Source organism: Indicator indicator, chromosome 14 (assembly GCF_027791375.1).
Source record: "Indicator indicator isolate 239-I01 chromosome 14, UM_Iind_1.1, whole genome shotgun sequence".
Classification (NCBI taxonomy): Eukaryota; Metazoa; Chordata; class Aves; order Piciformes; family Indicatoridae; genus Indicator; species Indicator indicator.
Window position 1 is genome coordinate 14806066 of NC_072023.1, and position 26626 is coordinate 14832691.

At 41.5% G+C, this 26626-nt stretch overlaps 2 protein-coding genes across 7 annotated transcripts in view; both read right to left on the reverse strand.

The window, feature by feature from the left end:
• Window positions 1–4898, reverse strand: part of BRAF (B-Raf proto-oncogene, serine/threonine kinase) — a 75604-nt gene extending 70706 nt beyond the window's left edge. For all 6 annotated transcript variants that reach the window (XM_054386812.1, XM_054386814.1, XM_054386813.1 and 3 more), the window contains exon 1: window positions 4764–4898. In XM_054386812.1, coding sequence (XP_054242787.1) covers window positions 4764–4898 — 135 coding nt within the window. The remainder of the gene's footprint in view (window positions 1–4763) is intronic.
• A 9882-nt stretch (window positions 4899–14780) lies between these two features.
• MRPS33 (mitochondrial ribosomal protein S33) lies at window positions 14781–20580 on the reverse strand. The gene is made up of 3 exons (XM_054386854.1): window positions 20542–20580; window positions 17261–17516; window positions 14781–15550 (listed from the first exon to the last, which is right to left on the reverse strand). Exons 2-3 carry the CDS (start codon window positions 17473–17475, stop codon window positions 15445–15447), a joined length of 321 nt encoding a protein of 106 aa, XP_054242829.1. The 5' UTR covers window positions 17476–17516; window positions 20542–20580; the 3' UTR covers window positions 14781–15444.
• Window positions 20581–26626: the final 6046 nt, after the last annotated feature.

Consider the following 26626-nt stretch of genomic DNA (forward strand, 5'->3'; position numbering starts at 1 on the left):
AATACAAAGGGAAACAGCATTAGTGGCTCAAGTAACAACATAAATTAACAAAAACCTCAGTACAAAACACCTTGTATCCAGTCAGTTTGTGGATATCTACAGAGCCAAGAAACAAGCCTCCTGAGACAACAGATTTTTTTCAGAAGCAGCTACTACTTTATTAAGCAAGTTTTGTGTAATCAAACAAGCTACCTCAGGACAGAGCTGTTAATCCTATTGCCTTTTGGGAAAAACATCCTAAGGAGAAATCTCTTTATTATCCTTCCTAAACTCAAGTATTTTGCCATGAACAAATCATAAAAAGCCTAAGGGAAAAAAAAATGAGGAGGTTATCAAAGTCATCATCTTTTCTACACCTGGATCAACTTTCCCCCATCACTCCTGATGTATGTCTGAGAAGGTGATGGAATCTATTAATAGACATTTTATAAACAAGTTAAGAAAGTCTATTTTCACGCTCAACTACCCTTAGCCATAAAGAAAAAGGTCTAATAGTAATGTGAAACCATCTCCTCTGCTATCATTTAAACTCACTACTTCTGGTAGTAATTGCCACAAGCTGTGAACAAGTTATTTGCATTCTTCCTTACATCAGATTCAACAGCTTCCATTTCTCTGTTAAATAACCCAATTTTTTTCAGCCTTTCCTCAAAGCTCTGATCTTCTAGACTTCAGATCACCCCTATTACTGTTCTCTAGATCTTTCCCTGCTAGATCACATATTTCTTGAAATTGTGATACTAAGTCTAACATAGCATTTAGCTAAGGCCTTTCCTCTGCTGTGCAAAACAAAAGAATTATTTCATTTATCTTTTGAGCTATACTCCTGTAGAATACTCCCTGGATATGAAACATCTTGTAGCTAAAGTTTAACTTCTCACAATTCAATAGGATGTCATTCACAGACTACAGTTAGCCCAATTACTGAACACAAAGGCAATGGCATATAATGGAAATCCAACATAAAATGTATTCCCAAAACTACAAAAGCAATTAAGTAAAAAAACGAAACCAAAACAAAAAAAAAATCATATTGTTTCAACTTTACAAATAATTAGCATGTTTAAATTGTAAACTCTTCAGAGGACTAGAAACTTAAAAGGAAATCTATTCTGATTCCCTGCATGACAGGCTCCCCACATGCTATTGCAACAAAACCAACTCAATTTTTTCTTGGTGTACCTGTGTAACTGTACAACAGCCCACTGCTTCCTATTAGAAGGTTACAGGCACCTTTTAATTCTCTGCGTTTTATTGTTCTTCTTAAATCTGTTTTATAACATCAAGTTTTCTAAATACATAGCTAATATTCAGACAGGATAAATTCCAGCACTGCTGCCTAGAAAATGATTGACCATCCAATAGCTCAGGCTGTCACTTCAAAACCTTTAAAGTAATTTTTGTGTCCCAATGATCAGTTCAGGGCACAAAGCTGCGAGGACAGAAAATTCCATTTGAATTATTTAATATTGGTGTAAATAATCTCTAGCAACAAGACCACAGCCTTCCCTTCTAGCTGTCACGTGCACCTCATTATATCAACAACCTTGTAATACTATGAAAAACTTCCATCCAAACAACCACTTGTCCTAAGATTTCAAGCTGGGGAAGAAGCCAACCTATGTACCTCTGGATGCCAGCACTTATCCTAGGCCTCCCAACACCAGCAACTGAACAGTGAGCAGTAGAGGAAAATTTCTGCTAAATTCACTTACCCCTGCACTCGTGCCTCCAAGAGGTACCTGTTTCCTAAATGTACTACATGAACGCACGTGCAGCTACTCTTACTAATCTTGAAATTTAATACAGAAACAAATACTTCAGCAATTATTAAACTCTTATGTAATGACTTCATTAGAAGATTCTAAGCATCAGCAGTTAGGCTTCTGAAGATCTAAACTCATTATTTGATTAAAAACTCATCACGACTTGAACAGCACAGCTTAAACTTGCTTTTCAATACCCCAATTCTTGAATTTGTGATGTTGATTTGGTTTCAACCAACACTACATTTGATTATCATCTCGACACAGAATACCATCTTTACGTGAGGACTCCAACTTAACAAGTCTATGCAAGAGTACTTCAAGGTCTGTCAGAGATTCTCATTGTCCACCCCTCTTTTACAACTAAAAACTGAATATAGAACTAAAGGTTTATCTTCTGGAAATCAGGACAGTTCCAAAAAGATTAAAGGGAACTAAAACCTTTCCAGGTATATCCTCAGAATAAGTGAGGTTATGCTCTTTCATAGGCATCCACAGGAAGATTACTTTTAAAGCTTAGATTTGCTTTGTCTTGAAGGAATGAAACAAAACACTAGAACATGCACTTGTATTGGAGCCATGTGTGAGTTAGAAGTACTTGAGTATTTTTCTCACTTCTGTTACTTTCCACTAGGCTTTAGACTGGCTTGTTTTAGTATTACAGAGTTTCCATTTTAGCTGCATCAGCAATTTTTTGGTCTTGAACTTTAATAAAAGTACAGGTTTAGATTAAGTATTAAGTATACTTGGACAGTAAAGAAAATTTAATTGCTTACAATTTGAGGAAGAACTAGCTAACTGAAGAAAGCCACATCAGAAACTAAGTTAGACCTTTGTGTTTCAGTATTTCTAATGAATAAGGAGTTTGCATATAAATAACACAAGAATACCCACACACATGTCCTAGTCTTGAAGAGATGCACTCACAACATACCAACCTCTCTGGTTGGCAGGTGTTCCAGACACTAGACTGCTTCTCTTGCTCCCTCTCATGTAGGGATCTAAGACATTCAGGCCAGGAAGAGAATCCACACTATGTAATTTAGCATTTGGAGTAAAATCAAATGACTGGCTAAAATGTTTCTGAAGTTCAAGTGATTGAAGGCAGTTTCACCAATATCCTCCATTGGTATGCAAATTAAATTTTTTAAAAGTTCTTGCCTCCTGCCATTGCTTTCCCCATCCCATTCTCCTGTGCTTCAGTTTATTTACCCAATTCAGCTGTATTGATGTTACTGTTTCTAGGGCCACAGTATAAACTAGTTGTTGAAATAATTCCAGAGAGAATTTTTTTTGCTATACCAGAAACAACTAACTGAGAAATTCAGTTTCATGCACAGCTGCACCAGCACATTCTAGACTAAAAAAACAAGTTAGCAAGAAGATTTTTAACCTCATTTTTCTGCTGAAAGAAAGCACTTGTTAAACCCCACTCTTCAGGTATTTAAGTTTCTCAACCAGTTGAGTTTCTCCTTACTCAGGAAAGTTAAGACTGGACTTGCATTACTCAAAACATTTAATCACCCTGCTGGCTAGGTGTAAAATGCATGTGTATTGCTGAGTTTTGTCTGATTTCAGCAAGTAAGCCAGTAGCTGCTTAACATGAGGGAATCAATCTTGACTCTCGGTAGCATCAATAGGGGCTGACTCCTTCCCTGTTTCTCCTTTCTGGTCATCTACCCAGCATGAGCTCTAGTACTTGTCAAACTTCTCAACTCGTTAATTCCACTATAATCCACTATGCTACTAAGAAATAAAACGGATAAAATGATAGCCTTTTTCTAGTGAACTGGGAGTCAAACTGGACCCCTCTGTGAGCTCATGATTGAAGACAAATAATTTTCCCTGCTGGAGGCTCTTCCCCCACAGCAACAAGGAGCAGCTACCTAGTGGGCTCGGCACCTCACAGGGCCACAAGAGTGCTCCCAGATGAGAGATCCTGTACTGATTACATCGACATACTTGGGAAAGCTAAGCTGAAATAACCTTCAGCAAATAATGCTCAGAACAAGAAGGCTGAGCTTCTGGCATCCTTATTTACTTCCAGCAGAGACTCGATGTATGGCATTTGGCAATTCATTCCTATAGTTTTCCAACCTGCAAAATACCTTGTGTTGTTATAGCACATTTTATTCCACCTTCTGAAAATGTTTCAGAAGTGCTAGCAACTTACACTTTAACCCTAGCAAAACAGGTAGTACCGCTTGCTCTCCATGGGATTGGGAAGTTAAGTAATATGCCCCTAAACACAGGAAGTATGCAAGAAAGGCACAAACCAGAGACCCCGACATCCTCAGCGCCTGGACAGTAAACATTTCCTCAGAGCCCTTGTGCAGAAACGGCGAGCCAGGCCAACATCCACAAAAGGAGCTGTACGAACCAACCTTGGTTTTAAAATACGTTTCGAGTATTTCAAAACCATCGGGGGAAGCTGATTACAAAACCCCCACATAGCTCTGCCAGCCAGAGCCACCAGGTAACAGCCAGCGTGACAGCGAAGCGACGAAGATGGACTTGTTTGAAATCAGACCGCGACCGCCACCCCTCCGCAGCCGGAGCGCGGCGGGGAGGGGGAAGCCCTTCCCCTCAGCCCCCGCGGGTCGGGGCGCGCCGCCTCCTCACGGCAGCACGGGCCGCCCCCGGTACAGAATGGGCCCGGGCCGCGAGCGCTGCCTGCGGGCACCGGGGGTGCATGGCGGGATCGAGGCCGCGGCGAAGCGCGGAGCCTCCCCACCCCAACTCTGCATCACCGGCGGCGGCTGGAGCGAGCGGCGCCGTCGCTGCCGGAGGCGGGAGGAGGCCATGGCCTCCCCGATGCAGGGATCCCCGCCGCCGGCCACCTCACCCTGCCCGCTGAGCCCCGACGAGCCACCCCACTGCCGCCACCGACGCCGCCCCGGCCGGGCCCACCGACGGCCCCCAGGTGCGGGCCGGCCAGAGGGGGCGGAGGCGCGATCGGCGGGCGGGGGGCTGCTGCAAGCTGCCGTGTAGCCTCACCTCCTCCGGGATGGCCGGGTCGCCGCTGCCACCCGCATAGCAGGCGCCAAGCGCGGGCGGCGGCGGCTCAGGCTCCATGTCCCCGTTGAAGAGAGAGGCCCCCTCCGCGCTACTGCCGCTGCTCAGCGCCGCCATCTTGGATCGAAGCGTTGGGGCGAGGGAGGGGGAGGGGGGAGCCGCGTCCCCGCCGCCGGGACGCCCCCAGCCGCGACCCGTAGTGGGAGGGGGGAGGGGGGGGTGAGCACAGATCCCGGCCAGCTCCCAGCGGCCCGCGCCACCGGCACGTCACGCCCGGCCCGTGACGTCACCCAAAATCGCCACCGCAACAACTGCGCATGAGCTGCCTTACGTCACCGGGAAACACCCTGACGTCACGGCGCGACCACCGTTGCCCTGGGAACTCGAACGTGGGCCCTATCTCTGCTGCCTCAGTGCGGCTCCGCCCTCCCTTCCTCCAGCGCCCCCTGGCGGCCCAAAAGGGCAGTTGGGGCGGGCGGCGGTTGTCAGCCGTCTGCAAGAGCCGGCTGCGGAGTGATGGTGGGCCCGGAGAAGCCCCGTGCAGACCCGGGCCCTGGGTTGGACCCCAACTGTCAGGGGCGCTACGGCGGGGTCCCACCGCTGCTTCGGCTTGGGGTCCTTCTCTGCGACGGCCTCAGCCACAGCAAAACTGCGGATGGAAGGGAAACGAAACTAAGGTGCCGGCAGGATTGAAATGGGAAAGAAATGGGATCTGACACGCTGCGTGAGCTAAGAGTGTGCCAGAGCAGGACTGCTGTGAAAGTAGTAAATAGCCAAGGGAGGGAAGGCTCCACCAGACTCTCCACTGGTCTGACTTCATCTGGCAAACGCTAGTGTTGTGATTTGGTAAATGCATATCAGGCAACAGTGACAGATACTTCCAAAAATCACATTTTCCTCCGAAGATGTTGTGCCTGTTGTAGTTATAACTAAAATAATTGATTAGTGGCAGAGTGCTCCTGTTTAAAGTAAAAATATTGCCCCATGTCATCCCTGCATGCCACACCTGCTGCAATGCTGCTAACACACAAAAAGAATTCACTAGGGTGTTTTAAGTGTTTTCTTGTTGAAAAGTTTATTATGAAAAACACTAACTTGGCAACAGTGTATTAATGCATTACAAAGAACAACTAGTATTATCAGAACAGCACCAGGATTTTAGAGGAGGTAAAGACTATTCTATCACAGTCTGATATATTTTATGGTAGTCCATTAAAACACTTAAATTGAAACATGCCAAAACAAACTTCTGTATCTTTGCTCCACTTCTGTTGTGAATACATAACCATACAAACTCTTAATGCAATAATCCTGCTGATATACTCAAGATTTATGTTTTGCTTTTCACATTGGGACCATTGGTGTGTAAAAGCATTTTAAATTCAGTTTGATACTGGCTGTGCAGTAACTGGTAAATAAAATAGGTGCAACATCAGTGGACTCTGTGGAAACAGCAATACCACAATGGAGTCAGGAATACCAGACCTGTGATATAGAGGGAAAGAACTTTGGGCATGAATTTAGGTGAGGGTATTTCCTGTAGGGAGCTACATAGTATTGAACATCTCCTCAACACCAGTGTGAAATAAGCAAAATAATCTAGTTAATATTTAAATGGCTATCGAGTTATTATCCTTCCTCAAACAGGAGCATAGCTTTTCCTACAGCTGGTGGCCTGCAGTGCAGTCAACAGAAAGGCTGCACAAATGTGTAAGAATTAAATGTGAAAACTAAGCAGCTTGGCAAGTTTAGAAATTTCGCTCTAACAGCCACATTAATGGTGAGGATAATTAACAGCAATTCCTGCTATGCAATGCATGCAGGCTCTGGAAAATAGCATATATGCTGAGGACAAAATGCTGGGACAAATTTATCTGATACTTAAAGGAAAAGGCAACAGAAATAATTGTCTCTCCCAGCACACAGCCTGTTGTGAAAAAGCCAACAGAGCAATATGGGTTAACTAACAAAGTCCATTTGTTTAAATGAAATTTATACCAAGGGATAATTTAGTCTCAATATACAGAACATAGCCACAGTCCTTGTTTTATTCTCCAAGCAATTTATGTCTAGGGCATAACTCTAGCAGTGGGATTAGTAGACTACTCTAATTCTGTAACTTGCAATATCTTTTCAAAGCTTTTAGTAATCTTGCATACCTTTGTTTCTAAGCTTTTGATTTTTTCAGAAGATTTGCATTCACATAAAATATAATTGCTAGTCTTTCTTACTACAGTTGATGTACCACCTGACAGGCTGCAATTCTAGACCCTAGTATTGACAACTTATGACCAAGACTAACTATGAACCCATCAGAATTACCACCTGATGTACATGAGAAAAAACCCACACTGTTACACCTAAGGTAAAGAACAAAATCTCCTACTTCTGCTATACCTTCCTTCTCTCTGAGGAAATCCACACTTAGTGATAAATGGAATTTCCTACTCCTTCACATGGTGGCCTCTGGTCTCTGCTTAATCCATCATCATGGAAGAAGTCATTAATAACTCTATTTCTCGATGATACAAAATTCTATCTACTGATAATTGATGTAATTTTTTACAGAGAGAACAGCATTCATTATGAACATAGATCAAAATCAGATATATAACCTAGATATGATGGGGCTAGTTTGTGCTCTCAAATCCATAGGCCACTTAAGGCAGTGGCTGGTTGATTCCTACAATGCAGCACAGCCAGTTTATCTGGTATTGCAGCAGGTAATGCATACTTGTAAATATAAAACCTGCCACCTCTCATCAAACTCTTAGTTATGCACTAGGGTTTCACCCTCCTCAGAATTTTTTTTTTAATTTAAATTCAGATCAGAAAATAAGTCCAGCTGTAAAAAGACAAACTCTTCAGCTAGGTTACCCACCACCGGAACTGATCTAATCAACATCTTGCAGAGCTTCCAGAGAACATTGTTTTAATGAGTTATTGAAAAAAGTTATGTGGCTACCTGACAACAACTGTGTCATTGCAAACATTTAAACACATCTTTATCCTTTCCCCCACAAAAGGAATTAACCCTAATGAGATGCTCCAAAAAGAGAATTTCAAAATAGATTTTACAGTAAAAGTAACATTTGTCTCATTTATGATACCCTTGGAGTAGAAGACAGTATCTCAAAAAAATCCCAGACTTCCAGTTTCTCAATTAAAAAAATAAATAATTTACATACATGGGGTTTTTTTTGAGTGGTTTGAAAATTCATCACATAGCAAACAACCTCTGGATGTCTGAAGTACCCTTAACACTCGTCCAGATTTCCAAAAACTGTTTAGCCTTTTCACACACTGCAAAGAACCAGAATTTGACCCATACATTGTAGCATTTGTGTTTGGCCCATGTAGTTCTGAAAATGCTGGATTAGATTCTCACATCAGAAAACAATTACAGGTCTTCTAAAGTATGTTAAAATACACACTTCACTCTTAAACGCAGTCATATGAAGTGAAAATCCACAACTTCATGTATCTAAGGCAACGGTACCCTTTACATTAATCCTCAGTCCCTTAACAGACACAGATGTTGATGGAACACACACACACCGACACTCATGTTCCCTTTTGTTTTGGACAGAGAATGTGAAGCAAAATAAAAATTGGGCTGTTATGTAGAGTTCAGCCATTTTCTGATTACTAGTTGTTTGCTCTCCAGGAAAATAATGTCAAAGATATTTTTTGAGGAAAGAACGCAAGTTTGGTGGGGTTTTTTCCCCACTTCTCTTTGGCATCTCTAAGGTTTATTATCCCACTCACTTTAAGATACACTGTACATCTTCTCATATTTCTAGGGATCACTGTCAGTATGAGGCAATAGAGAAAGCAAGGCTGCTACTTTCCTTTTTGCCTTTTTTTTTCTTCAAAGTATTCCTGTACAGGGCATATGTATTTTTTCCTTTGGTACCTTGCTGAGAACTTCTAGTTCAGGAGATTTACCATTCTGTGACACTGCTAAGCCTAAACCATTCATACCTTCAGTGAAAAATTAGATAATATTCAGGTGGTGATTTGAATTTGGCAGCTGAACAATCTCATCTGTACTTTTTTCAGCTGATGGAGACTTCATAGATTTTTGCTTTTGAGCTCAATACATGAGCACAAGTGATGAGGATTGATGGAGACTATGAGAAAAAATGAGGTAGGTAAAAAAGAAGAAAATGTAAAGCCACCAAGTTCTTAACTCAGTTTTCATTCTACCATTAAAAGCAATGTTGGCCTAGCAAGCTTTCTTTTATATATAAATAACAGCATATTCTGGATTTTCTTGAAATTATATTGGAAATATTTACATAGTTTTCATTTGATTCAAGCATAATTTGTTTTAGAGTAATTATTTATAAAATTGTTGCTTTTCTCTCCTTAAACCACAGCCCAAACCTTCAGATAGTAAAAGAGCCAAAAAAAAAAACAAACCAAAACCAAGAAACCCAAACAAAAAAAACCCCAGCATTTTCCTTTGGAGGCAAAATGTGGGAGGGCAGGGAGCAGGAAAAATGATGAGACTGGGAAACAGGAATGACTTTGCATACAGGCTCCTCCCCTACCCTACAGGTTGTTCATCATCACAACAACAAAATGCTAACCTGTTTTCTTCCTTATCTAAGTAGTGGTGATTTCAGGGTCCAACAATGTATATGCTGCATCACAGTACTCTCTTTCTGCTGGCTTCCTGCTTTCACTCACACACAGCAGCATGGGAAACTGAGAAAACTACATATTTTATTGAACAGTAAATACTGACAGATATGACATATAAGGGATCATTAAGAGAGTGCATGAGCCCTGAAACCACTAATAAGGAACAGAAGCTTCAGCCAGTGGAAATCAAGGGGTAGGGATGAAGCAAAAGATGAGATGGAGAGTGTTGTAGAAGTGGATACTGGATGAGAAGGTGCAGCTCTCCTAGGAAACAGGAAGCAGATGAAAATAGGGAAACAAAGGAATGAGGAGCACTGATTTTCCTGTCTGATATACTTTACTGAAACTGGGACCAAGTCTCATGTTTCAGATTAGTCAAGACCCTCCTGTTACCTTAGCATTCCTTGTCTTTGCTTTAATGCATTCAGCTTATTTGGATATCTGATTTTTGAGTTCTTTGTGTTAGGTAGTGATAAGCTGATCAGCTTTAAGGACTAAATAGTTTTAGATTCCTCACATTATTATTCCAATGTGAACAATCACATTTTGTAACTTGGAACTATCCCATTTAGGCACAAAAACCCATTAACACGATTGGGTGAGTTCCAAGAAAGGGCAGAAAAGGATACCATCTCAAACAAGCTATTTTACTGTTCAGAAAACGACTGTTCAACTATGTTCCAGTCTTAGGATTTTCCTTCATAATATGCAGGCTTGCTGAGCTTCTGACCTGAATACCTGCTGTAATTTGATTCTCCAGCACTTCACACAGGTTAGCAACGCTCTGCATCTCTGATCTAATAACAGTTTAATAACTACACCTTTTGCTTTCTAGACTCTTCACTGAGCAGAGTAAGTCCATTAGGGTTGGTATGGGCCTGGAGTAAAGAAACTGTAAGAGTCCAAAAAGCCTAAATACAGAAACTGCACCTTTGATGTGGGATAGAATCTGGTGACCGGTCATTGTTTTTTTTCAGGGCAGTATCCTGAGTTGCTGGAGTTTTAAGAATTGTTGTTCTTCATTGAGGAGTCAAATAGGATGGATAACCCTTTTAAAGGAATGCTTATATTGTAATATGCACATTCACATCTTATGTATTTCAAACAAGCATCTTTTGCTGACACAGTATCACATTCATAATCCATCCTTGTCTTTTAATCCTCACTACCAGAGACAACACAACATTTAGTCTCTCCTCTAAAGACAAGCTGCCAGTGAGGCACATAGGAATGAGGACAATCTCCAAACCACACTGGTATATTCTCATTGTTCCTGTGAGCATGCACTTGGCCAAAAGCAAAATTTCTGGTGCAGAGGTCAATGGCCTTGCAAGGTTTTTGATGCTGTGGAGCTTGTGTTTATGCTAAAGGCCCTCAAATGTGGTTATCCCTTTTAAATATAATATGACTTCTCCCTCCAAAAAACACATTTGTTTCGGTAAATGAACACGATTTTTCTTACCCATCTCTGGGGGAATACTGCAAAGCTCCAGCTCAGATCTTAATTATTTTTAGGTAGCTTTCATGGCTAGTCAATGCCCTAATATCTGTCCTCAGATATTAGACATGAATGTTTATTAATAAACTCGGTGAAGCTATCAAACCCCTAGAGTTTGAAAATACAGACACATCACACTGTTGGCTGTATTGGTGTCAGGTAAAGGAATAGTATTCTGGCAAACCTCACAGCATATAAGCAAAATGACTAAGTGTTAAAGCAGTAAATAAAAAGGCTGCAGTGTTACTTCCTAGTTGTCAGTAACAAGGCTAACATTCCCTAGCCTAATTAATACATTTCAGTTTATGCTGTTCATTCAAAAAGCATTTGTGAAGTTTAGAGCTTGTGAACCTGTGCACCAGTTGCACTGAAGAGACTTAGGACAGCCAGCCAGGTTCTAGCAGATGCTGCCTCACATGCAGCCGGTGCATCACTCGCCTCCCATTCACTAAAGCGGGAAATACTGTCTCTCTAGGCAGCATCTGCACTGCCCTGTTCATGGGCTCCTCTCCCATATAAATGTGCCAATTTGGACCAGCTGAATGCTGCCTTTAGGTTGGAGCCTTTGTGTAAATGCTCCTATGCATACAACCTAAATATAATGCTAAGTAACATCAGCTGAAACATCAGTCATATCTCTTTTACTTAAATAAAAAACCAGCATAAGCTCTGACATGTGATCTACAAAATCATTTTAAAAATCAAAACAGACATAATAGACTTCTCTGTTAACTAGTCAGCTCAATATGGCGTGTAGTATCTTCAGATCATCTTTGTCATTGCCTGCTGCTCCCCCCAAAACATTCTGAGTAGAAGCCTGACGTTGCCAGTCACACATAGGCTCCTTCGTATGCTGGCATAAAAATCAGAAATATTGCACCTTGTCCATAGTAGCTGCTGGTTGTAAATGAGACAGCATCACTCAGATGTCAGTACAACATACTTCAGCTGTACTGCTCCAGTCTCTCAGTAGATGTGGCTTTCCTTAAGCCACCTGCAGCTCTCTTCTCCACAGAAACTAATGTGCGGCACCCAGAAAGCCTAACATTAAACTGATCAACACAATATCACAGGAGAAGCGGCAACTGCATGCATAGGCATGAAAGTCTCTAGAGAGATGTTGCTTCATCAGTCCTGTCCTGAAGAGACCACTATCAAAGGCCAAAGGAGATTACAACCCTGTATGCTGGCATATGATTTGCTTAGATGTTATGCAGAGGTAATTCCCATTGATACCAGTTGGAGATGCTCAGTATTCACACAGCTACTATCACTTCTCTAAGTGTGTGAATCTGGAATCACACTTCCACTTTTGAAAGCTGGGGGCCAAGTGACCCCAGTAATTTTTATCCAGGCAAGACTGTAGTGGAAACTGAGGAATGTGATGCATTTGCAATTATATACTTGCAGCAACACACTGTTGCATTTGACAGTTGAATGTTTTTTAGACTTTATGGCCTCAGGTGGTTTCTGCCTCTAATACCATTAAAAGCCTATTTACTGAAACTGCCCATAAAGCAAGTATCAGACCTGCAAAAACAACAACTGAATTGGGGAGAGACCCTCTGAACTCCATGAAATATTTACAAATGGCTTTAGGAGCCCTGGGATGAAGTCAAGTACTTTGGAGCACAGAGAGAAAACCTAGTGGATATAAAAACCCTCTTTTAGCTCTTCATGAGATTTGTCTTCACAGACATTGCTATGACATGAGAAAAATGTATGAGGTCATCCAGTCTGCTTCCTCCTCGTCCAGGAGAGATGTGGTCCCAGAGTTCTGTTTTATAACACTTGGCTCAGTCTAGCTCTGCCTGACTCAGACAACAGAAACCAAACTCATTTCAGAATCTTCTCAATTTTTCTAAATATTTCACTTCTGGAATCTTCCTCAGTATTCCACCCAGAAAAATTCAACACAGTATGTATAAAGACCCTTTGATGTCATGATCATGGTCTTGTTGATTTCATATTTATTCCCTTCAACAACCCTAAGTAACTTCTTAAATAGTGTGATGGTGGTGGTGATGTCCCTCTAAAATCTGTCTACAGTCATGCTCCTCATCATTTGGACACCCTCTAGCTATGATCTGCTGTCACCGAGCCTTCAAAAGCAAGTTCTTTCAGATGTTTTTATGTCTGTTCCCTCTTCTGTGTACTCAAGACCTATTATTACACTTGGGGAAAAAGACACAGTAAAGTAAGGAGAGAAAAGACAAACTTTTCTTTGTGCTACCCCAGCTGCGCAGGCACAGAAAGATCTATTTTAAGTATCTTGCCCACACACAACATTTAAGTTTTACCTCTAGGATTTACGATATGGGTATTGTTTTCATTTCAGCTTCCCCTTATAACAATAAATCTAATAAATCCTTAAAAAACCCCAAAACAACTTCTAAGAACTTTTGAGTTTTCCATTGTTGTTTGGACACATTAATGATGCTGCCCTTAAAAGAGTTAAGCAGGAAAAGCTTCTGCTCTCAGACATGTCTCAATATCAAGATGGTAAACAGAGAGCATCCTCTTGAAGGATTTTGTTCCAAGCATCTGCCCCCAAGAGACTATACAAGAATCAAACAAATCAGAGGAGAATGGAGTTTAAGGGAATAAACCTGAGATCCCCACAGCACTTGTTTGCTTTGCATATTATCCTTGGTGCTTTAAAAGAAAGAATGAACATACAAAACAGTCATTCCCTTATCAAAGCAGCCTTTCATATTCATGAAGCTCTTCCAAAACATATGGACTTTGTTGATGGTTGCTTTTCAAAATGATCTTAAAATGGCCTTTAAACTCAAAGTGCTAGAGGAATGTGCACAGATGCTTTAAATCTTCCAAAGTATTTACATTTGAAGAAATGTGATTAAATTTTTCAAAATGTATATGTTTGATCAAATATTTTTTTTTAAGTATTTGAAGACTCTAACACAGAGCAGTGAACACTGTAACTTACCACAGCTGATTTGATATGTTAAAAATACCCTCAGCTGTTGCATTCAATCATCCCTCTGAAATAAAGCTGTGAAGTATCTAGAGGTACAAGTCCTACCATAGCCAGGCTAAGATGCTCTTTTACACAAAGTTCTCCAGGGGCAAATTTCCACCCTAGAAGAAGCTTACTCTCATGACACTACTCCCAACTGATCATTAGGCTAATTTTGCTGTTTGGAAAACAGACGAGCAAGACACAGCATTTGTCTAAAAGCACAGAGTAACCCAGGTGCATTTGGCTGACCTGTGTAAACTTGGTGAGTAAGTAGAATAAACTCTTTCCATGTTAGGAAAAGCTTTCTTCAAGTTAATATTTTCCTGAGCAGAGAACACATTTTAACACACTGGTACCTTTGGCAGAAAGCAAGCCTGCTTTTTCTTTTCCTTCCACCATTACAAAGTCTGGTCATATGTAAGTGAACTTCAGCCTGTCTGCAGGACTTTCAATAGCAAGAGGTTCTAGCTATAGCTGCACTCCCTGTAGGATTATATAGCAACTGGGTCAGCCTGTTAAGAAAATAACTTATGATTATCAAGGCAAGCACTCAGCAGGCATGACTATATTATACTAGAGTATAATTAAACACAGATATAGTTAAAGCATTGTGAAAGGTGGTGACAGTGGCATGGAATAAAGCTATTTAAATAAAGATTGAGGTTAGGGGTTTTACTCTCAGTCCCTCAGCAATCAGCTAACCAGGTTTATGCAATCAAGAATCAAAACATCCATCTAAACATCATCTGAAGTCAGGTAGCTCACACCCTTAGGAAAAGAGTGAATTTTGTAACAAAACACAGAGTTTGAATGGTGGAAAGAATCATTGCTATTTCCAGGCAACAAAAATAAAACAAAAATCCTTTTATTATGGTAAACTTAAAATACTTATTTTAATTAGTAGAGGTTCTCAAACTGGAAGAGTTTAAGCCTTCATATTTCAAACTCTTCTGCGGCAGTATCTAAATATTCAGGGTACAGTGACAGTGCTGTGGGCAGGCAACGGACCATGAATGTCCAGTGCAAAATGCAGAATGATAGCTAACAGCAAGTTACAAAACCCCGAAGATCATTAAAGCTACCTGAAGTGAAACTCCTTGTAATAGCCATGACAGACAGCACTAGAAACAGGAAACCTTGTTTCATGGTGACATGCAAAAAAAGCGTTGATATTAATCCAAGAAAGTAAAACAGACAATGAAAACCAAACAATTTTCGAGATTAAGAAAAACTGAAACAGGTGCTTTCAAGAAAAACACTGAGCACTTATTTGAATATTGTTTTTACTACTTGGGCGAGAGGGCTCTGACAAATTAACATGCTGCAGTGTATTTAAATCACAGAAATTCAAAACCAGTAAAGCCATGAAAAGCCAAGTGCACTCCCAAGGTGGACTCCAGTATTTCACAGTGAATTTCTTGTGCCTCACATGCAGCTCGCATGCCAAGCCCTCTCCAGACAGGAACAGAAAGCCTGGGTTACAGCTGTTGTCCAGCATTTCCAGAGTAGTTCATTACATTGTCCAAGCAGCACTATTTCTTCTTGAGAGCTCTCTTTCCTTCCCCCTTCTTTGGCTTTTCCTTCCCACGGAGTTTTTTCAATCGCCTCATCTCATCCTTAAAGTCCTGATGCTCATCCCTAGGTGGGGGAGGAAAGAAAAAAAGTTTGTACCTTGGAATACCTAGATGTGAAAGGTTCTGCGAACTGTATGAGAACAAAAAAACCCACCCCAATACCAACTAAAATATTTTTTAAACAGTGAAGTCCATATTGAAACTCACTGCAATGTATTCAGTGTTACTCCTAGCAGTAATTTTGGACTGAATAACATGAAAGATTCCCTTTGGTACTTTCAGAAGTAACAGGGTTGCCCTTTTCAGCAACAAATGGTGTGTACATATATGTATTATTTCCATTGCATTTATCGATGTACTGTGTTTAAATGAGCACTAAAATATAAAAATCAGCAAGATACAAGAATGAGAATTTCCCCCTTCTCATCTAGCTCAGCAGTTTATCAATAGCACACTGTGTTTCTGTGCTAGATACTAAGTTCAGGTCATTAGCGTCTAAGAAAACAGGGGCATGCTGAGCAGTAATTACAGTGCATGACATAACTCTCAGGTGACTTCAAGAATGAGTTATGAAGGAAGCACCAGCTACTGGTAGAGTCTTAACAGGAGAATAAAACAGGAAGAATGAACAGAGCTGGCAGAGTTAGTGAATCTTGATAATGTTCTAATAAATCCTATTCAATCTCTGTCCCTGTACTTTTGGTGTGAAGCTATTTTTCAAAAATTACAACAACATCCTAAGTAGCCTAAGATTACTGCACCACTATTTTTAAGCACAACTTTTCTAAAAAAGAAACAAAATGCTTGCCAGTAATTATCAGGCTCCATTAGTCTAGGAATCTTCATTACGTATTTCTGACCCGCAAACCTGATCCTCTACAAGATCTCTGTATATAGACCAGCTTGAGAAGGAATCTGAGATTAGAAGAGTAAAGAACATTATCATGTCTTTAGGCTTTCTGTGTCAACAAACAGCTCCTCTAAGAAGCAGGTGCCCATCCACCTAAACCAAGAGCATCCTGGATGAAACCCTTGAATGGCTGGTATTGCAATATTGGCAACAAAAATCAGTGTTTTGACTTCACAGGGTTAGCAGCCTCACTTTTAAGGGACTTCTTTAGCATTACCTGACTTAAGTCAAAGAACTGTGTTTGACTCCTGCTGATGTACTTCAGCAGTGCAGTTTTTCCTACTCAAGACTGTAGAAATTTGTTTAGAACTATTAGACAACTGGTTTAGATGAAGCTGGAATTAACAAGGCTATTTAACCTATATTTTAATTTAACCTAAAGGATAAAAAGCCCCTCCAGCTTAACACAGACTTTCCTTTTCTTCCACATTTCACTTATTAGCTGGATGAATGATTAGGGAATATACGGCAAGACTGTCTTAGTGCAATTTTTGTGTTAAGGCAATGTTACGTTTTTGTAGCATTTACCATATTCAGAACCACAAACTCCTCTCTTGTCTATAAGAAAGCTCTCTTCCCTACAGAGCCAAAGCCAAGAATTATTTCTTATATAACTGATTGTCCATAACTACATCTAAAGTCTTTCTCACAGAAAGTTCCAATCATGGTAAAAGTTACTAAGACAGTAGTTATTTATTTTACTCTGCTTGCCCTCAGTGCAACAATCAAGTGTTTATTTCCACATGCATACCCTATTCTGTAGTATTTTTTAATGTTGTTGTGGAAAAGAAACCTGCAACAAAACCCACCCCAACCCTGTTCCCATTTCCAGTCTTGCTCCCACCCTGTAAGCACAGAGATTACCTGTAGAGACCAAAGTAACGGAGTTTCTTCATGAGGCCGTAGTAGGTGTTGTGAGGAGGATACCAGCTGTAGACCTCCTTCCGCTTGGCCAAAGGCTGCTCACTAAATAACTTCACTACTTTCATTGATTTTGAGTCAGTTGGCCTGACAACTTCTCCAAATATCTGAGCACTCAGCCGAGCCATTCGAAGGGCGTAACTGGAAACATTGGACATTTCTCAAGGAAGAGTGGACACACATAGAGAGTTGGACCTTCCTGCAAAACCAATACAAAAGTCACAACTCTACAATGACTGAGTATTGCAAGCTAGCCCAGAATCAAGGCAAACAGAATCACAGAACGGCTTAGCTTGGAAGGGACCTCAGAGATCATCCACTCCAACCTCCCTGCCATGAGCGAGGACACCTCTCAACTAGACTTGGCTGCCCAAGGCCTCTTCCAACCTGGCCTTGAGTACCCCAGGGAGGAGGCATCCACAGCCTCCATGGGCAGCCTATTCCAGTATCCCACCACCCTTGTACTGAAGAACTTCTTCCTAAGATCCAGTCTGAACCTACTCTCCCTCAGCTTCAAACCATTCCCCTTTGTCCTGTCTCTAGACACCCTCATGAAAAGCCCCTCTGCAGCCTTCCTGTAGGAACCCTTCAGGTATTGGAAGGCAGCTCTAAGTGTTCTCTTCTCCAAGCTGAACAACCCTGACTCCCTCAGCCTGTCCTCATAGCAGAGATGCTCCAGCCCTTGGATCATCTTTGTGGCCCGTTGGACTCACTCCAGCACAGACCAGATGACAGGGACAGGAAGTGTGCCCCAGAGCAGAGGTAACAGAACACAATTGTTCTAATTCTTAGAACACAGCCCTGCATATAAAGAATGCCTAACATTAGCAGTGTAACTAGGACACTAAGGACAGCAATATGGACTACAGAAGTACCTACACTGAACCACAATTTACCATGGCTAGTTTATTAGCAGATCCCACTCAGCTTGCTTAAGGATGCAATTACATTGTGACTGCCAAAACCAGCACCCACTCTGATGCCTCTGACTTCTACAAAAGTAGAAAGTAAGACACCACTTAAACAGATTCACAAAGAAGCCTGGAAGTTATTCTCAAGAAAATTTCTCATGCTGTTTAAAACACTGAGCGAACATGGTTAAAGCCCATCTAATAGAACCAGCCTATTAACTATAAAAATAATTGTTTCTCTCTATGAGTAACACATCTTTCCCTTCTCAAGTCCCTTCCCTTGATAATTTCTATCAGGTTTTCCTCCATTATCTTTTCAGTCTCTCCTGGTATCTATTCTTTTTAAGAGTGGAAAGAAACAATTTCCCTACGCTAGATTCTTTTTTTTCCCCCATGGAAATCCCATATCAGCAGTTTCCAATTCTCTTTCATTTGTCTCCCACCTACAGACACCTCTGCAACAAAAATGCTGGGAGGACAAAATCATCATTATTAGGTCACCAGACATGACAACATCTGCAGGCTCTAAAAGAAGCATGCAGAAGGTTTTTCTTTCAGCTATCCTACCCCCTCCCTACCTTTTCTCTTCTTTACACCTTTTCTTTACTCTTTCTTTGCAAAATGGGATGTAATAGACAAGGAGTCCCATAATCCTCTATTTGAAGCTGTATGTTGCCTGTACTGTGCCTCTGGAATAAGTGATGACATATGTCTCCAGAGACATTATACAGGGTTCATTCAAGTGCTCTACACTTATGTTAAAAGCTTAAAATTCTTGTTTTAAGAAGTATTGCACAGCTGATCCCAGAAGATGAGTATAAAAAAATTAAAGAGCATGAATCAGGGACAAGAGTAATCAGCAAGACTGGGCTAAGTCCATTCTAGCACGGTAACAGGGAGCCTGCTGTTTAGTAACACAAACCTTAAGCATTCATAACCTCACTTACATCCATCTGCCCATTGGAGGACCTGAGAAACAACCATGTACTTTGAGTTTCTCTGTTAGCAAAGCAATAGAAAGGAAGCGGGGGAAAAAAAAAATCAAGCATGAAAACAATACAAGCAATCTGCATCAAAGAATAACGAAAGGAGTAACAAAAAGGAAGATAAAGTGTCAGAGACTCAAATTAAGGCAGCAGGCCTAGTGCAAGAAGGCAGAAATTTTTAATCACAGGGCAGCACTTCAACTTGAGCACCTATTACAGGGGGGAATAATCACCAAGTCTTGCTAAATGATCCATTTCAGAGCAGCCAGTCCTAATTTCCACATTCAGAGATAGGAGATAGAGCAACAAATTGTCCCCAAATCTCTGTCCCACATCACCACTCTACCACCAGACTCAAACACAAAGCTTGTATAATCTCTCCCAACTATACCTTGAAGTTAAAACACCTTGAACTCCTCAATGATGCAAACCAGTGGTATGAGGGACCTGCTGTTAACTTCAGAATCACTAATGCAATCTAAATAGCCAAAGCTAGAGTTCCCCATTAATCCTTGTCCATCTAAGAATATTTGAGAGATAACAAAGGCAAAGTCTACCAACTCTCAGGGACCAGAGCTATACAAAGCTCCCACTAATCCTTCAAGATGCTACCAAAAAATTGCAGGTGGTGAAGAGTAAACACTTTTGTTCTTGTCACGGTATTTTCAGGATCACCTACTGGTAATCAACGCATCTAAACCAAAAGCAAACCTGCTGCGGTACTGCTTCTTCGCCTGCTCCCCACTCGTTATTGCTGCTCAAATCTTTGCTCTCCCATCCCAGGCTGAGTTTTCCCTTCCTATTTCACTAGCCTGTCTCAGATTGCTTCCTTCCCACTTACGCCAGAAGGACTTTCTGCTTCCAGAATTACTAACTGATTTTTCCATGACCACAAGGGAACAGAAGGTTGCTCAAGGACACTGCCGGGCCAGAGGGGCAACCGAGCCAGGCACGGCCCCACAGTGGTCTTCAGTAAGCCCTGCTGCCTTCAGCTCCGCTCCCCCTAGAAGAGCTAAAGCGGAAATTCACCCGCGGGCTCCATTCGCACCTCGGGGTAACCACTGCGAGCAGCTCCCCGGGACAAAAGCCTACGCTGCCCACCTGGTAGCCCTAGCGGGGCCTGGGCTCCCACTCCAGAGCCCGGGAGATGGCGCAGGCTCGGCCAAACTTCCCACGACAAGCACACGGAGCCGGTTTCCCCACTCCTGCACATAACCCCACGCCCTACTCCCCCAACCCGGAGGCGAGTGGCAGCTACCGTAACCCTGACCGCCATGACCCCTGCCGCCAATAACCCCTCCACCCCCGGGCAGCACCCCAAACTAACCCGCGGGCCGCACGGCACCTGGCGCGGCGTAGGCAGAGGCGCATGCGCAGCCACTTCCCCAAAGAGGCGTCGCGGCGGGTGACGTCGGGCTCGGTGAGGAGCGGGGCGGAGCTGCTGCTGGGGTCTTTTGGTGGCTTCTGCCGGCTCGGATTTTGGTGCTGCCAGACTCCGCCTGTGCGAGGGAGCTGGCATTGGCTTGTCTTGTGCCAGCGCCTCATGGTCACTGATTCTCCCACCTCTCCATCTCGGCCGGCGTTGCGGTCTAGGACAGCTGTGGACACCCCCGAGGTGTGAGGCCGGGCACTGGTGCTCGTTTGCGCTTCCCCGCCGCCGCTTATAGCAGCCCCCTCAGCATCCGCTCACTTCATGGAGCCTTCCTGGTGCTTGATTTACACTAATTTGCAATTAATGCCAGGAGGTGCTACATCAGTCTGTGTACAAATCACAAATTACGTGATTACTTTTATAAGCCGAATGTGTAATGCCGCTGAAGAATGAAATGGGCTTTGGCTGGCTGTGTCAGTTTCCCAGAAGAGCATGTACTGACTGCCATCAGTACTTTGTTACTCCTTGGTTGTGCCTTGGTTAAATTTCTGTCACCTTTTCCATGCTTGCCCCGAGCAGACCAGCCTTGTGGCCTAAGCACCATCATCATATCCCTCGGTCTTCCTGAACACTAGCATGATCTTACATCATATTCTAAAACTAATACAATACATATTGAAATTAAAGGGACTTCTCCAGTCAGTTCTTCAAAGATTTGTTTCTACAAAAGTTAGCTAGATAGCTTAGTTTTGAAATACTTGCTGTAGTAGATGCTTATCATCTTTATTACTCACTAATGGGCCTAAAAGTGCTGTTGGTGGATTTTTTTTCTCATTCTAAAGAGGAAATAGACGTTTTTAACATTTCTGCCACTTGTGTGCAATTTAACATCCCTATGTAGTCATACGCCTCAGCGCTGCTGCACTACCCATTTTACTGTCTGTAGTCACATCAGTCATGCATTTTGTGCAATCTCAATTTTTGGTATCTTTCTGACTTTTTTCCTATACTTTTACCTTTCTACATTGTTCTGTATGGTGCTTTTAACTTCTGAGCATTTCCTTCACCCTGCTGGGTTCTGCAGCCAAAATTTTGTTAATTATGCAATCATGATTTTTGGACTATGGAATAAGATCATAAGAATTCTCATTTACATTTATATCTCTGTTTTTGAATCATGTTTTCCTTGTGAGGTGTCCCTGCCCATGGCAGGGGGGTTGGAACTAGATGATCCTTGTGGTCCTTTCCAACCCTGACTGATTCTATTCTATGATTCTATAATTTCTCTTATCTTGATGGAAATAACCTTTCTGAAGGGTCCGTGTGTAGGAGAATATTTCCCTGGCTGGGACTGTCCTTTTTCACTTAGATTCAAGTTGTGCTTGCTGACTCTTAAGCAACCACCACTTTTTTGTCACATGATTAAATTTTTTAAACATTATGGTTTCCCAATTAACTCTGTATAGACTGGAGCAAGTTCTGTCACAGAAAATAAGTTTTAGAAAATCTAGTGAGACATGGCTGCTGGCTATTCGAGATTTCATACAGCTCCAAACTGGGCACACTTTTTGTGTACTGGAGGAATAATTCCAATTATCTGTACCCATCCCCACTCCATTCCACCCCTCCTCAACAGGGTGAATTGTGATAAGTTACTATCTCTGCATCTCTCAAGTAATGATGGTGGTTAAAAATCTGTTACCTTCTCACATGTTCAGATTTCTTTTATCCTGCCTGTTTCAGTAATTTTGACAGTTTAATCTTGTTTCACCTCATCAATGAAAATAACCAATTTTTCTTGGATGTTCCCCACACTCAGAAACTTGTATAGACCACTGAAAAACATCTTCCTCTTTCCCTCAAAGTATTGATTTACCTTATCATGGATCCAGTAGCATGGTTCTGGATCCATTTGTGGGTTTCTGCAACATTATCATCCTGGGGCCTTTTTTTTTTTTAAGTTACTCTGCTGAGTTTCAGGCCCCCAACGTTTAGTGGATTAGACTGATGTGAGAATTATGGCTGTTCCTGGTCAGGGCAGTAGGCACACTGACTTCTTCATCTGTGGTTACACCTCGCAGGTCTGGATCACTGGGAAAGAGTCACAATATAAAATTTTTTCTCTTCAGAGACCCCAGACTACACTTAGCAGGTTCCAGCATGGGTGTTTTTGTGTGTGTGTGATAGAAGTACATACATGAAAAGGTCTGCATTAGTTGATTTCTTCTGTATTTTTTTCCTCTAACTTCAATTGTTTCCCCTGTCAGCCATACAATAACATGCAAATTAAATATCAGGTCAGCAATAGAGAAAAAACTGTGTGCTCACAAAAGCATGTTTTTTGTTGTATCACTGTTATTACTGTGGCTATAAGGAGAATTGCTTGCAAAACCACCCAGCAAGGGGTAGCTGGGTACAGACACTTAGGAAGGAATATCAAGGTCACAACAGTCAACAAAGTGACACCTCACAGATTTTCAGAATGTCTGTTTTGCAGTCCATGTAGCCGTAAATGGTCTTGCATACCGTATCTGAGGGCTGAGGACTCTGCTGGGAAGTTTAAACTTACTGGGTGATGTGCTTCACCATGGAGGACAGTGGCCAGATCACTCTCCCTGAGATGATGCCCATCATGAGAACAGGTTAGGCAGGCCAGTCTGGGTGCTGAGTAGTACTGTGGTATGCATCCCTAGGAACAATTGCCATCAGCTGCATGGCTAATTTAGTTGCTAGCACTTTACTTTCAGTATGACATCTGAATTGCTGTCCAAACTCCTTGTTATTGTGCCTCTGGTCACAGAAAGTACTTTTCTGTTTTTTTTGAGTTATCATCACAGGAAGGCGACAGGAGTGAAAGATTTACATTCCACTCTTCTATTGTTGTGAAGCTCATCTGCCTTCACACTAGAGCAGAATGAAGGGGCAATTATGAGGTGCACAAGAGCTAGACCTCCAGTTCCTGAAGCTGGTGATACCTAGACTGCTGTGCTGAGCCACCTGTCTAATCAGACCAATGTAATGCTATTTAAGAAGCGCTGTAAGTGTGTGTGGAGTCTTTTTGATGGATAAGGTGAATGCCCCTGCTCAGGTTTTCACAGTCCAAATTAATCTTGGCATGCGAAGGAGTGATAGTAACAGGGAATGGAAGAAAGTGATAGAGGCTGACAACAGGAACAGGCTTGTAATTAGCTGCATTCTATGGACGTTAGATCCTTCTGAGATTTTTTGTTGTAAATAGAGCAAAGTGTATGGATTTGTCAGCAATTATTTAGAAGAAAAATAGTGGCAGATGGATGAGTGAAAAAGGTAAAATCCTAAAAAGGAGCTAAAAGAGGGTGAGTTGACATGGGTCTGGGCATTGTCTGCATGAAGGCTCCTATGAAGGAAAAATACTAAGGGAGAGAAGAAACATACATGGAGCACACACAGAGCAACAAAAAAAAGGGCAGAGAGACCTCATGACAGAGAAACCTCAGTACATGCAAGACCTTTTTACAAAAAAGGAATTAGATCTGGAACTATTTTATTTGATCAATAGCAATTTGGAATTACTTATCTGCTTCATTCCACTTGTCTATGTATTTTATTTGTAACTGAATGTTGAATAAACTTAAGGTTAGGCTTTGACAAAAAGCAACACTTGAGCCACTGTGACTTTGTTCTGAGAAGGCAAAGGTATACCCAGAAAGAAAAAAAGATCAAGATGCCAGTTTGCTCATTGGTGCTTTTTTATTGAAACTTGCAAGGAAACAATAGTCTGAACTTGTTTCATTTGATCTTGGAAATCTTGAGTAATTCCTGTGTGACACAGAAACCAACCTCACTTCTAAGTCTTATGCTTAGAACTATCATCCCATGCTGTAAGATGATTGCTAATATTTTGTTGTTATAATTATTTACTCAAGGGAACAAAACAATCTTCATCTCAGTCAAGCAGAAAGGCCCTCTGAGCATTTGGTAAAACTGCATCAGTTACATATGAGTTCAGGATACATTTGGTACTAATATATTATATGATCATGATTAATTAGTAAACTTCAATTGTAGTTTGTTGCTCAGCAGTTCATGCTGAGCTATGGAGATGTCTAGCAATGTAAATCCCTCTGGAGAGAATGTGTTGTATTAAGAGATTGACAGTCTTTGGGTGGGCATTTGAAAGATATTTTGACTTTAAAATAACTTATCAAAATAATGCCACAGTGAAATTTGCAAAGTTGAAGCAGTTAAATACTGATGCTGCAGCTCTCTAATGCTAGAAACACTTGGGAGAGGGATGCAGCACAAGAGAAAAATATAAATTATTTTTCAAAGCCAGTTGGCATCTTGAGCTTATTGCTTTCCCAGAAAGATGGACTGTTAAGGCAGCCTTCTCTCTTGGAGAAAGACAGCAAGTGCTCTTCCTGTCTTTCACTCTGCCCTCTGTCTGATACATAAAATGGTATTAACATGTCTCCAGAACTGTAGCATGTCCATTTTCAATGGCAGACAAGCTGTTCAGCATAGCAGGAGGTGCATGAAGCTGAACAGGCAAGTGAGGGTAGGATGCTGTTGGTCTCCACACATCACATGCCTATCATTTAGACTGACTAATTTGTAGTTCAAGTATATGTCAGAACAAATGATCAGTGATTTAAATGGAGTACTTAGGAGAAGCAATATTTCTTAGTGGTTTGATCAAGGGACTGGGAATGAGAATTGTTGAATCTTGTTTTTTCGTAGTTCCATTATGAACTTACTGGATAACCTTAAGCAAGTTAATTAACCTATCTGCCATTTCATCCCTCTGTAAACTGGGGATAATAATGTCTGCTTCAGAAATGGGTTGTGAAGAATAATTGATCCTTAGAAAATCCTTCAGCTTCTCCTAAAGAAAAACATACTACAGAAATAAAGGATTGTTTTTACTTTACCAGCAACGTGCACATGAAATTTTAAGGCAACAGTAAAAAAGATGCATCTTTCTTGGCTGGAACAAAGTATTGCAGAGGAGAAGGGGGGAAAAAGCAAAAACATTAAAATGACAGATTCAGTTGAAAAAAAGAAGAAATAAGGGAGACATCTGGCACACTGCTGATAAAAGCTCTCGTAGTTTCTCTTCCATTGTTCCTTGCAGAACTCATCTGAAAGGACATCCACTAAGGTTTCAAATGGAGTCAAAATAGCTGTCCATCTCTAACTCTGTTTGACCAAGTGTAAAAATTAAGACCAAATAAGAATGTTCCAGCAGTAAAATTTTCAGGAAGACATCAATCTCTTAAACAGCAGATCCAAGGAGATTGGTGAGGTCTGTTTGAGTTCACGTTTCTGTTTCTGCATCCTGAGCTTGTCAAGATACTATCTTGGATGTAGACCTCTGGAGTTTGTGAGCTGTTGCCTCACCTAAGTTTCAGCAGACTTTGATACTATATATCCCTGTTGAATGGTTCATTCCAATGGAGATTTCTCTCCATGTTTTCCTGATTTAGGTCCTTTCATGCATTACGTTATCTCAGCCAGTGCTGACAACAGGATAGTCATTAGGTCTTTGAGAGCACTCAAGATAAATACTCTCTGACTGCCTTTATTTGCTTTTCAGCAGGTTTTCAAAGATCTGGTTGGACTCCCACGTACCCAGTCATCTCACCAGCGTTCTTACTAGGCCTAAACATCATTGATCAGCCTTTCCTCTTGTAGTCTTTTGGAGGCAGAGCTATGGGAACAGATAAAATTTTTTGGTCTTAGTTTGTAGTTTTTTTGCCCCAGTCCTGATGGGTAACATGAAGCTGCCATTTATTGTCAGGGTAGCCTCAGGATATACACAGTAACCTTGTACAGCACTAGTAACCATCATTGCTCTTTGCTTCAGAATTTGCCTGTCTAGAGAAACATAATCAATCTTACATACACTTCCCAGTCTCAGTTTCTTCAGCCTGCAGGAGCATTCTTCTGTGGCAGGCAGCATTTGGGGTGTATTCAGGATCTTCTTGTAGCCTTGTGTTTTGAGCTACAGAGTTTTTTTTGATTCAGCTCATTCTCTCTGACCTTGCCAGTATGCAGGCTT

Excerpts from the sequence above, each read along its gene's own strand:
- MRPS33 (XM_054386854.1), bottom strand. The coding sequence starts at position 17,475 with ATGTCCAATGTTTCCAGTTACGCCCTTCGAATGGCTCGGCTGAGTGCT. Across the intron at positions 15,551-17,260 it reads CGTTACTTTGGTCTCTACAG|GGATGAGCATCAGGACTTTA; the intron begins GTAATCTCTGTG and ends TCCCCCACCTAG.